Source organism: Pecten maximus, chromosome 11, assembly GCF_902652985.1.
Source record: "Pecten maximus chromosome 11, xPecMax1.1, whole genome shotgun sequence".
In the NCBI taxonomy this organism is placed as follows: domain Eukaryota; kingdom Metazoa; phylum Mollusca; class Bivalvia; order Pectinida; family Pectinidae; genus Pecten; species Pecten maximus.
In genome coordinates, this window is record NC_047025.1 from 20,080,521 (window position 1) to 20,093,687 (window position 13,167).

At 40.6% G+C, this 13,167-nt stretch overlaps 2 protein-coding genes across 2 annotated transcripts; one reads left to right on the forward strand and one right to left on the reverse strand.

Annotated features, from left to right (window-relative positions):
- The first annotated feature begins 605 nt into the window (after positions 1-605).
- On the forward strand, positions 606-4,654 carry LOC117337202. The gene is made up of 3 exons (XM_033898059.1): positions 606-1,235; positions 3,067-4,063; positions 4,339-4,654. Exons 1-2 carry the CDS (start codon positions 789-791, stop codon positions 4,060-4,062), a joined length of 1,443 nt encoding a protein of 480 aa, XP_033753950.1. The 5' UTR covers positions 606-788; the 3' UTR covers position 4,063; positions 4,339-4,654.
- A 2,916-nt stretch (positions 4,655-7,570) lies between these two features.
- LOC117337207 lies at positions 7,571-8,796 on the reverse strand. The gene has a single exon (XM_033898065.1). It carries the CDS (start codon positions 8,268-8,270, stop codon positions 7,785-7,787), a length of 486 nt encoding a protein of 161 aa, XP_033753956.1. The 5' UTR covers positions 8,271-8,796; the 3' UTR covers positions 7,571-7,784.
- Between the last annotated feature and the right edge of the window lie 4,371 nt (positions 8,797-13,167).

Below are 13,167 nucleotides of genomic sequence, written 5' to 3' on the forward strand. Positions count from 1 at the left end.
TCCGTTAAATCTAAAATGATGATATTTTCACTCCATGTGACATAACACTGCACATGACGTCCTGGCTGTTTCTCTCTTTAGGCCAAGTTTCCAATTATGGACAAGCTAAACACAAAACAGTTTACAATTGTCTACATATATACATATGTAATAACAACATTGTCGTGTCATCAATTAAAAAAAGAAAATAGATAAGAATCGCAAGAGTGGAAGTTCGATCGTCTTTTATTAGGAAAATAATCTTAAAATTTTTGAAAAAAAGAAAGAATTTGGAAGAAGTATTAAATGCGTGTGAGCGTAAAATATGATTAATTAAACTCGTGAAATAAATATGTAGGTCATCATTCCACTTGTCTCACTTGTTGCATATGAAATATATTAATTTCCACATTGCATTGGGACTCCTGTCAGATCCTCTTTCTATAAAATACTGGAAGCCAAGATATAAGAAAATAAATTATAAAAATACCATCCATCAATTGTATATAGTTGGATGTAAGTCCGGAATGGCTTTCATATATCATCCAATTATATTAATTATATCAACAATATTTTTTTACATACTCAAGTGTTGATACAAGAAAGACTAGACTGATACAAAGGATTCAATAAAAAGGATGCTAGTGATAAATTAAGGGAGATAACCGTGTTCCGATACACAAAAAGTCCTGACGTCATTGTGCTAAATAATGACGTTTCAAAGTTTGACGCCCTGCCTTTCAATCAGATTGGACGTGCCCTTGTTCGAGAACATAATCACTCACAGTTTCCGGGGAAAATAACCTTAGATGGAGGGAATTGAGGAACACATTTTGGATAAACTTTCAATGCCACAATTGTCACAAATACGTTTTCCTCTGAAGCTTTGGAAACTTTTGAACAGTTGTGATAGTGGGGCGATTTCATGGAGCATCGACGGGGACTCTTTCATCATAAACAGGAGAATATTTCAGGCGGAATTTTTAGGCCGAAAGTGTCATACATTTAAAACTCAAAATATCAGCAGTCTTGTTCGTCAGTTAAATTTGTACGGTTTCCAAAAAGTTCAAAGACGCCCGTTTGCGGGGATATCTAGGAAACACTGGCCGGACTTGCTGGAGTATCGTCACACTCATTTTCGGAGGGGCTTTCCAGAACTAGTGAATCTTGTTCAGCGGCGATCAAAAGAGGATGAAGAAAGCAAGATTGCAAGCAACAGTCTCTCTCAGTATCTGACACAGGAACCACTTTCGAACGTAAGTAAATAGCGACTGGTTTTAAACAGGGTCGACTGTAGTTATCCCTTAGTAGCTCGTCCTATTATTTTGTACGCATTTCTATGTTACGTGTACTTTTTAAGCAACATTCCCCTGAAATTTTCCGTATTTTTACTGCACTCTAAAAGTCTTAAACTAGAACTACACATCTTTGTAATATAAATACGCAATTATTACCTAATTTATTTGTCCATAATCCGAAGGGTTTTGATGTTAATATCGGCCTAAAGCTAGTATTAGTCTACATAGTAGGATCGTCAGAAGATTCGGACTAATATGTCCAGTTTAATCTCAAAACCAGTGACAGTACCTTAAGCCTAGGTTATGTAGATCTAAATGTTGCTGTTTTCCCTAATGCATTCATTGGTTTAAACATATTTTAATTGCCTTGAAAATGTTTGCAGATTATTTATGATTAAAAACAAATATTTTCAATTACTTGGTTGCGTTCATTCGGAGGCTTGTGACCTCTGCATTTCAAAACTCATCCAATCTGAAAGTCCTTGCATACCTAGCACATATTTTTCACGCTGAAGAATATTACCAGGACGAGGTGGTCAGAAAATGTCATCGAGTCCATCAAAAATCAGTGTGCTGCATCCGCCGATCACGACCTGTGAACACATTGTACACTAAATGTTTGCATTTAACATCAAGGTAGCACGTACACACAACTTTGTTCTGTTCCGATTTTTGTTTTGTCTGAGCCATTAGATGTCCTTCACTTAAATATCGTCATGTGGCTGTTTTAACTAGCGACAGAGTAGGTTAGTGCTACCGGAGTTACTTCCCCTACAATGTGGTGCACAAGTGTAATCGGCACAAATAATGCATGCAGTTTTATTTTTCTGATCTATTAAACATACAAATAACCACTTATTGTGATTTGGAATAAGTATAAAGAACAAACTTGAAATTTTAAGGTAAATGTAACACCACTAAAAGTCATATTGTAAATGGTTGTGTGTAGCGCTGTACATTTGATAGTCACTAGATATTCATATTATTCCTGAAGTTTTTGTCATTGAGTCGGAAATATAAAAGTCTCACGAAATGTTGTTGTGCTACATTTTCAGAAAACGGTATACTTTTGGGATTTTCTAAAATACTTAGCAGATGGTATTTAATATTATTATTCAATTTAAGGTTTTAACTACGCAATTTATTTCGTGAAAGAATTAATTGAATTCATTAACCTTCCGACTTGATAGTTAATGATTTGTGACATAAAAAATCTGATTTCCCACCTGATCTTCCTTTTACTTTCCCGCCTTACCTACTCTATCGGGTTACAGTGGTTATACACTTGTCTTTCATCTAAGCGGCCAGGGTTCCTCGACCGAATATGAAATGGCCTGGGGCCACCTGCCCGATCACGTGTTGTAGGTTTTCCCGTCTTACACATTTTCCCCGCCCTACCTTATAATTCCTTTCCTCCGCCTTACCCAACCTTTCTCTCCCGCCAGGTTTCTTCATTTTCCCAGCCTTACACAACCTTTCTTGCCCGCCCTACATAGCATCTTCATTTTCCCGCCGACACTAACCTTTCTTTCCCCCTCCCAACCCACACTTTCTTTCCCGCCCTAAGTACACTTTCTTCCTGTCCTCCCTCTCTGATATATATCTTCTTGCAATCTTTCCTTTTCCGGCCTTATCTACTCTTTATTTACCACTAAATGTGCCTCTCTACATAGTCACCATACGACATAAATACGTGTGACCACCGCCCCGAACAAAATAATTCCTACTAAGCAATCCTGCGGTACAGTATTGTACGTGTATTAGTATTGATATACTTTCGTCATTTCAGACAAAACCGTTGCAAAATCAGGATGGAACAAACACTGACGCTCCGAACGAAAGAACCATTGAGATGGGGTCGTTTGATCTACAAGAGACCGCCACTTGTTCACAAGATCATTCGCAGCCAAGGAAACTACCACCGCAACCTCTGTGTGAAGTTGGCACGAGGAACGTCCTACAAAATATACCATTACAAGGCCAGGGAAGCGTTTTCCAATTTCCTATAACCGTACCTGAGAATTCTCTTCAGCCCATAACGTTACCATTCAAAATAGAATCTACAGTACAGAGTGCTGCTTTGGGTTTTGTGAATCAAGATAACTTATCTACCATAAATGTTAACGAACGAAGCAGAAAATCAGATGTCGGCGGTAACTTGTTTGTTCAGGGAAACATCCTGACGCCTATAGTGTTGCCACTCTCGTTACAAGTTTTGGAAAACGGCTTTCAGACCGTCCAAACAAATTCTTTACATGAACCCTGCGTTCAGACTTTTCAGGGTCAAACAATTCAGAACCTTCAAGCAAATTCTTTACAGAATCTCGGCCTTGCGACCTTTCAGGGGCAGATCATTCAGACACTCCAGACAGATTCTCCAAATGAACGCGGCATTCAAGCCTTTCAAGGACAGACAATTCAGACTCCCCAGACAGATTATCTACGGGAACCCAGTATTCAGACCATTCAAGGGCAGATAATTCAGACTCTCCAGACAGACTCTTCACATGAACCAGACGTTAAGACCTTTCAGGGGCAGATTATTCAGACTCTCCTGGCAGATTCTTTACAGGAACCTGGCGTTCAGACCGTTCAGGGGCAGACCATTCACACTCTCCTGACGGAGCAGGTACCTGGGCAGGCAATTCAAAGCATACAGACGAACAACTTACCTGGACGGGTTGATCAAACTTCCCTGAGAGAGGAGGGAGGGAACAGTCCATGTTATGACCCGGAGTCATCGTCTGATGTCCTTATAGAGCCTGTCACCACTCCAGGCATATAAGGTATCTGTTTTAGTTATTTACATTTGTCAAAAGTCAGATAAACTATTGCATTATAAAAAAACCCCGATAGCACTCTATGTTTGATGGGGCAAACTGTAAAGTAAGGGTGGAGTAAGGCTATCATCTCATGTAGGATGTGAAGGATGGTCTAAACTGAAAACAAAAATAAATTGTAACATGTACGAGTTCGTGATCACTGATACAAATTGAATCAAATCTGGGATTTTGGAAATGTTTGTATACATTCAGCAAGATATCAATATCTTCTATTCTAGGAGCGATGGTAGAAAGATCACAGCATTTACAGTGAAACGAGGTTTAAAGCCGTCTTGCACAGCAATGTTCACAGACAACTGTCTGTTACCACCATTTCCATAGCCGTTTTGTACCACAAGGTTAACAGCCATCCTGCACCATCCTGCACCATCCGGTTCAAAGCCATGTTTTAGTTCAAAGCTGACCAGCACCGCCATTTTCAAGGCTGTCCTGTATCACCAGGACCAGGTTCAAAGTCGTCCCAGCACGACAGGAGATGTCCACGACACACCCATTATCTACCTCGTGCAGTGCGAGAACCTAATTTCACAGGTACCAGGCGTACATCTTTGTTTCCCTGATCTTCGCAAGTGCATGACATTTGCCTTAGAAATAAATATTATTATACATCAATGTTTTTTTTTATATTACTACAAACATGTAGCATGCACCGGAGTCAATGGGCCTCATTCAGCGTTAAATGCATAGAAGTTTGAACTAGCGCACCGCCACCTTATAAACAATCTAGAGTCCAAGCTCCGTATCAACGTTAAGGAGAACATAAAAAATATTCAACGGTCATAACAGGTAACCAGACAGATTTTAAATTAGTACATAGACTTGGTGTCCACGGGCATGGATAAAGTCGTAGACAGGTACATTTGTGTTTAGCTTAATATGCAGCCATAATCTAATGTTCTGTCGTTTGATCACATGGACTATTGCCGATGTAAAGCAGACACATAGCTGGCACAAACTGCATGCGTCTATACATAATTTTATATAGCTGCCGCGGGATGGAAATTTGTGCCAAATCTCTTTGCTTTATTTTTAAAATAAAAATGGGAATGCTTGTAAACACCTTTCACTGCTTTCGCCTTGACCTGAATCGGCCTAACCTCATTTAGGCAGCTTTGGACAACAAATTGAATAAATGTTCTGGTCTACTGCATACTTTTGATGCTGATCCCAAAAAAATTCCATGCGACATACATTATCATCATATAACTCTAACCCCCTCCCCAATTCCCTCTTTTGCACGCCATTTGAATGTCTGACTAGTTTGGGTAAAGCCATCACATTGCCAGTGCATGCATGAGAGGAATTTCCGTTCAGATCATTTTCTGGTCTCCTGTTCGGGGTGTAAATTGTTCAAAGTAGCAATTAACAAGAATATTAGCAAGATAGTAAAGTGATTAAGATAGGAGATCGTGTGCCCCAACTGTTACAGTGGATTCTGAACGTGTGCACTGTTTAGCCCTGAGGTCTAGTTTGTATGCGTAGATATGTACACTGTATGACCATACGTTGATATGTACATTGTAGTATTATGTACACTGTATCCTTGATAAAGGTCTAGTTTGTATACGTAGATATGTACAATGTAGTATTATGTAAACTTGATGAAGGTCTAGTTTGTATACTTAGATATGGATACTGTATGACCTTGAGGAAGGTCTAGTTTGTATACGTAGATATGGACACTGTATGACCTTGATGAATGTCTAGTTTGTATACGTAGATATGGACACTGTATGACCTTGATGAATGTCTAGTTTGTATACGTAGATATGGATACTGTATGACCTTGATGAAGGTCTAGTTTGTATATGTAGATATGGACACTGTATGACCTTGATGAAGGTCTAGTTTGTATATGTAGATATGGACACTGTATGACCTTGAGGAAGGTCTAGTTTGTATATACGTAGATATGGATACTGTATGACCTTGATGAAGGTCTAGTTTGTATATGTAGATATGGACACTGTATGACCTTGATGAAGGTCTAGTTTGTATATGTAGATATGGACACTGTATGACCTTGAGGAAGGTCTAGTTTGTATATACGTAGATATGGATACTGTATGACCTTGATGAAGGTCTGGTTTGTTAATGTAGATAAGGACACTGTATGACCTTGAGGAAGGTCTGGTTTGTATACGTAGATATGGATACTGTATAACCTTGAGAAGGTCTGGTTTGTATACGTAGATATGGATACTGTATAACCTTGAGAAGGTCTGGTTTGTATATGTAGATATGGACACTGTATGACCTTGAGAAGGTCTGGTTTGTTAATGTAGATATGGACACTGTATAACCTTGATGAAGGTGTGGTTTGTATATGTAGATATGGACACTGTATGACCTTGATGAAGGTCTGGTTTGTTAATGTAGATATGGATACTGTATGACCTTGAGGAAGGTCTAGTTTGTATACGTAGATATGGACACTGTATGACCTTGATGAAGGTCTGGTTTGTTAATGTAGATATGGATACTGTATGACCTTGAGGAAGGTCTAGTTTGTATACGTAGATAAGGACACTGTATAACCTTGATGAAGGTCTAGTTTGTATACGTAGATATGGATACCAGGCGCGGATCCTGGAATTTGAAAAGGGGGGGGGGGGGGGGGGGGGGGGGGGGGGGGGGTCCAGTAATTTAGTAGTAATGCGAGGGGCGAGGGGTCTGTGGGCCAAAATTCGGAAAATGAAATGATCATAGCAAATTTTGCAGTCTTTCGGGATTAAATTTTCGATAAGCGGGCGAGGGTGTTTGGCATAGGCGTTTTAAGGCTATAAAAAATTACCCCCCGGACCCGCTAGTGGATACTGTATAACCTTGAGTGCATGACCTTGAGGAAGGTCTAGTTTGTATATATGTAGATTTGGACACTGTATGACCTTGAAGAAGGTCTAGTTTGTATATACATGTATGTAGATTTGGACACTGTATGACCTTGGTGAAGGTCTAGTTGTTTGTGTACATATGGGTATATTTAGTTTGTTTCGTAAATAACAGTAACATAATTGATAGGCTTTGATTTCTTACATCGTTAACACTTCATTTACGTGTATTTATTGTAAAAATCAATCTGTCGACTTCAAGTTCCCTAGGTGGACTAATCAGTACATGATCGTGTGACTTGAGCTACAGGCTGCGAAAAAGTATCGAACAAATAATTAGGTTACATACCCATACAGCTTTTAAAAACCCAGTGTATAGATTCTAAAGACCTTGTTGGCTTCGTTACATGTACAAACGTTATTAACGTTACATAAAATAGAGTAAACATTTCTGTCTTATTCAAGAATTTGTACTAGCCATTACATATTGCTAACAGCTGGTATTTCTCAAATTAAAGAAAGCGGAATATGTAATTAAGTTGGGGAAATGAAAGTCAACATCCCCTCGTTCATGTGATGGAACGGTAGAGACACGTGGTAAAAAACAAAACGAATATTGTTCAGCAGATATTGTAAGAATTTAGTCTCAACAGCTGTGTTATACAAAAAATGTGTAATAATTCGTTAGTCTGTCTATAAAATAGGATGAAGTATCAAAACGGCGTAGCTATAATACCTCACATGATCAAATAAGGAATGTCCTTTAGTATTCTCCAAAGCCACAAATCACCGAATTACGTAGTTCACGTAGATCGGAAGGACGATCATTTGGGTCAGGCTTGCCCTTCCATGATGACGTCAGCACACTGGTAGAAGACGGCAGGTGCCGCTTTGTTGTTTGTGACGTAAGATGTTTGTAGCACGTAAATTTGCCTGGAGACGAGGTCTGATGGGATGGTGACGTTGACGGAGTAAAGGGTCAAGGACGGCTCCCCAGCATCCGGAACAGTGGTCAGAACTTTCATTTGTGTGCCCTGTCTCTCCTGGCCAATAGAAACGTGGAATGCCCCTGGAGTGGCCTTGTCGTAGTGGTCAAGGTTCTTCTGGAACGTCACGGTGAAGTTGGATCCAATCTTCAGCCCCATGACGGGATGTCCCGCTGGCCGGCCACCACACCTTGCAGTGGTCAGTATACAGTCATTGGCCCCAGCCTTGTTGATCCCGATCATGGAACCTCTCTGGGGTGGACTCAGCATACACATGTGGGCATTGCAGACTTCCAGCACGATGGCAATAGTGACAGCCGCCAGGAATTTCATGATTGCAAGATGGTTGCTTTCGGACTGATGGGAGACAATGCGGGGCTTGTTTCGAAACAAAAGAAAAGATAGTGTGCTGGGGTCTTAATACTTCCACTGTAAATGACCTTGACAGATATGTATGATCGGCCCACCTTATGTAAGCGGCGTTATCGTCATTTTTGGAATAAGGTCATCCATTGAATACTGTCTCTTATCATGAAGTCGCACAAGCGGCCTAACTACTGATGTACTCCGAACGTAATTGATAAGAATAAAATCTATTTTGGAAAGTTCAGTGGGAAATGTGGAATGAGGTTAGCTGGGGATCCTAATGTGTGTACCAATAAATATTGCTTTAGAAGCCTTGACACAAGATTTCAACCGAAAATGATCCCAGTCTAGACAAATCTATTGCTTTGTACATCATTTCAGACAAGACAATTTGCACATCAATCAGTATGTAATATGACCTGGCGTATGGGTAAAATAGACGGCTTTTTGGATAATAATGCTCTATTTTTATTATAAAAATATGAGGTATGTATAGAATGGTCCTTTGTACGTTGAATTATTCAATCAGTTATCTGAAAAACTCATATTTATAGCCAGAATCGTCGACTTTCTGACCTCTCGTGTCTTGAAATCACGTGACCGTCTGTACCTGGTGAACGTACGTGACTGCCGTTCTTGTCTAGGATTTTGTGATTCGTTGCAAAATTGATAACAATTATATCGGTACAAGTCGGCTAAAGATATGTCATGTGAAAATCATATGTGACTTACACTGCCAGTCTTTCCTTAACTAGATGTACACACGTCAGGCCTCTATCATCTCTGGAGAGTAATAGAAGGACGAAACATCAGTTCTTCAATATATATACACTGTACCTTATTATTATTTAAAGGTACTTATCACTTTAAGCCTTTTCAATAAGCGTTGAAATTTCTTATGAATATCGGCTACGGTTCAGAATACACTCATAAAATTTAATTATCAAGAAAATTAGCTTAATAAAAAAACACATTAACTTATGAAATAATTTAATTAATAAGAGGATTACATTATAATACTTGTCTAACCTTATTTTGATTTTCTATACGTAGTTAAGATTCCGCATCCACTGTATTCATCTACATTCATATCTATATCCCCTATAAGTAGATGTAGAGTAAAGTAACAGTTCCCCTGTAAGTAGATGTAGGGTACAGTAACAGTTCCCCTGTAAGTAGATGTTGGGTACAGTAACAGTTCCCCTGTATGTAGATGTAGGGTACAGTAACAGTTCCCCTGTAAGTAGATGTAGGGTACAGTAACAGTTCCCCTGTAAGTAGATGTAGGGTACAGTAACAGTTCCCCTGTAGGTAGATGTAGGGTACAGTAACAGTTCCCCTGTAAGTAGATGTAGGGTACAGTAACAGTTCCCCTGTAAGTAGATGTAGGGTACAGTAACAGTTCCCCTGTAATTAGATGTAGGGTACAGTAACAGTTTCCCTGTAAGTAGATGTAGGGTACAGTAACAGTTCCCCTGTAAGAAGATATAGGGTACAGTAACAGTTCCCCTGTAGGTAGATGTAGGGTACAGTAACAGTTCCCCTGTAGGTAGATGTAGGGTACAGTAACAGTTCCCCTGTAAGTAGATGTTGGGTACAGTAACAGTTCCCCTATAAGTAGATGTTGGGTACAGTAACAGTTCCCCTATAAGTAGATGTAGGGTACAGTAACAGTTCCTCTGTAGGTAGATGTGGGGTACAGTAACAGTTCCCCTGTAAGTAGATCTAGGGTACAGTAACAGTTCCCCTGTAAGTAGATGTAGGGTACAGTAACAGTTCCCCTGTAAGTAGATGTAGAGTAAAGTAACAGTTCCCCTGTAAGTAGATGTAGGGTACAGTAACAGTTCCCCTGTAGGTAGATGTAGGGTACAGTAACAGTTCCCCTGTAAGTAGATGTTGGGTACAGTAACAGTTCCCCTATAAGTAGATGTGGGGTACAGTAACAGTTCCCCTGTAAGTAGATGTAGGGTACAGTAACAGTTCCCCTGTAAGTAGATGTAGGGTACAGTAACAGTTCCCCTGTAAGTAGATGTAGAGTAAAGTAACAGTTCCCCTGTAAGTAGATGTAGGGTACAGTAACAGTTCCCCTGTAGGTAGATGTAGGGTATAGTAACAGTTCCCCTGTAAGTAGATGTTGGGTACAGTAACAGTTCCCCTGTAAGTAGATATAGGGTACAGTAACAGTTCCCCTGTAAGTAGATGTAGGGTACAGTAACAGTTCCCCTGTAAGTAGATGTAGGGTACAGTAATAGTTCCCCTGTAAGAAGATGTAGGGTACAGTAACAGTTTTCCTGTAAGTAGATATAGGGTACAGTAACAGTTCCCCTGTAAGTAGATGTAGGGTACAGTAACAGTTTCCCTGTAAGTAGATGTAGAGTAAAGTAACAGTTCCCCTGTAAGTAGATATAGGGTACAGTAACAGTTCCCCTGTAAGTAGATGTAGGGTACAGTAACAGTTTCCCTGTAAGTAGATGTAGGGTACAGTAACAGTTCCCCTGTAAGAAGATGTAGGGTACAGTAACAGTTCCCCTGTAAGTAGATGTAGGGTACAGTAACAGTTCCCCTGTAAGTAGATGTAGGGTACAGTAACAGTTCCCCTGTAAGTAGATGTGGGGTACAGTAACAGTTCCCCTGTAAGTAGATGTAGAGTACAGTAACAGTTCCCCTGTAAGTAGATGTAGGGTACAGTAACAGTTCCCCTGTAAGTAGATGTAGGGTACAGTAACAGTTCCCCTGTAGGTAGATGTGGGGTACAGTAACAGTTCCCCTGTAAGTAGATGTAGGGTACAGTAACAGTCCCCCTGTAAGTAGATGTAGGGTACAGTAACAGTTCCCCTGTAAGTAGATGTGGGGTACAGTAACAGTTCCCATGTAAGTAGATGTAGGGTACAGTAACAGTTCCCCTGTAAGTAGATGTGGGGTACAGTAACAGTTCCCCTGTAAGTAGATGTAGGGTACAGTTACAGTTCCCCTGTAGGTAGATGTGGGGTACAGTAACAGTTCCCATGTAGGTAGATGTAGGGTACAGTAACAGTTCCCCTGTAAGTAGATGTAGGGTACAGTAACAGTTCCCCTGTAAGTAGATGTAGGGTACAGTAACAGAACCACTGTAAGTAGATGTAGGGTACAGTAACAGTCCCCCTGTAAGTAGATGTAGGGTACAGTAACAGTCCCCCTGTAAGTAGATGTAGGGTAGAGTAACAGTTCCCCTGTAAGTAGATGTGGGGTACAGTAACAGTTCCCCTGTAAGTAGATGTAGAGTACAGTAACAGTTCCCCTGTAAATAGGTGTAGGGTACAGTAACAGTTCCCCTGTAAGTAGATGTAGGGTACAGTAACAGTTCCCCTGTAAGTAGATGTAGGGTACAGTAACAGTTCCCCTGTATGTAGATGTAGGGTACAGTAACAGTTCCCCTGTAAGTAGATGTAGAGTACAGTAACAGTTCCCCTGTAAGTAGATGTAGGGTACAGTAACAGTTCCCCTGTAAGTAGATGTAGGGTACAGTAACAGTTCCCCTGTAAGAAGATGTAGGGTACAGTAACAGTTCCCCTGTAAGTAGATGTAGGGTACAGTAACAGTTCCCCTGTAAGTAGATGTAGGGTACAGTAACAGTTCCCCTGTAAGTAGATGTGGGGTACAGTAACAGTTCCCCTGTAAGTAGATGTAGAGTACAGTAACAGTTCCCCTGTAAGTAGATAAAGGGTACAGTAACAGTTCCCCTGTAAGTAGATATAGGGTACAGTAACAGTTCCCCTGTAAGTAGATGTAGGGTACAGTAACAGTCCCCCTGTAAGTAGATGTAGGGTACAGTAACAGTTCCCCTGTAGGTAGATGTAGGGTACAGTAACAGTTCCTCTGTAAGTAGATGTAGGGTACAGTAACAGTCCCCCTGTAAGTAGATGTAGGGTACAGTAACAGTTCCCCTGTAAGTAGATGTAGGGTACAGTAACAGTTCCCCTGTAAGTAGATGTAGAGTAAAGTAACAGTTCCCCTGTAGGTAGATGTAGGGTACAGTAACAGTTCCCCTGTAAGTAGATGTAGGGTACAGTAACAGTTCCCCTGTAAGTAGATGTAGGGTACAGTAACAGTTCCCCTGTAAGTAGATGTAGGGTACAGTAACAGTTCCCCTGTAAGTAGATGTAGGGTACAGTAACAGTTCCCCTGTAGGTAGATGTGGGGTACAGTAACAGTTCCCCTGTAAGTAGATGTAGGGTACAGTAACAGTCCCCCTGTAAGTAGATGTAGGGTACAGTAACAGTTCCCCTGTAAGTAGATGTGGGGTACAGTAACAGTTCCCATGTAAGTAGATGTAGGGTACAGTAACAGTTCCCCTGTAAGTAGATGTGGGGTACAGTAACAGTTCCCCTGTAAGTAGATGTAGGGTACAGTTACAGTTCCCCTGTAGGTAGATGTGGGGTACAGTAACAGTTCCCATGTAGGTAGATGTAGGGTACAGTAACAGTTCCCCTGTAAGTAGATGTAGGGTACAGTAACAGTTCCCCTGTAAGTAGATGTAGGGTACAGTAACAGTACCCCTGTAAGTAGATGTAGGGTACTGTAACAGTCCCCCTGTAAGTAGATGTAGGGTACAGTAACAGTCCCCCTGTAAGTAGATGTAGGGTAGAGTAACAGTTCCCCTGTAAGTAGATGTGGGGTACAGTAACAGTTCCCCTGTAAGTAGATGTAGAGTACAGTAACAGTTCCCCTGTAAATAGGTGTAGGGTACAGTAACAGTTCCCCTGTAAGTAGATGTAGGGTACAGTAACAGTTCCCCTGTAAGTAGATGTAGGGTACAGTAACAGTTCCCCTGTATGTAGATGTAGGGTACAGTAACAGTTCCCCTGTAAGTAGATGTAGAGTACAG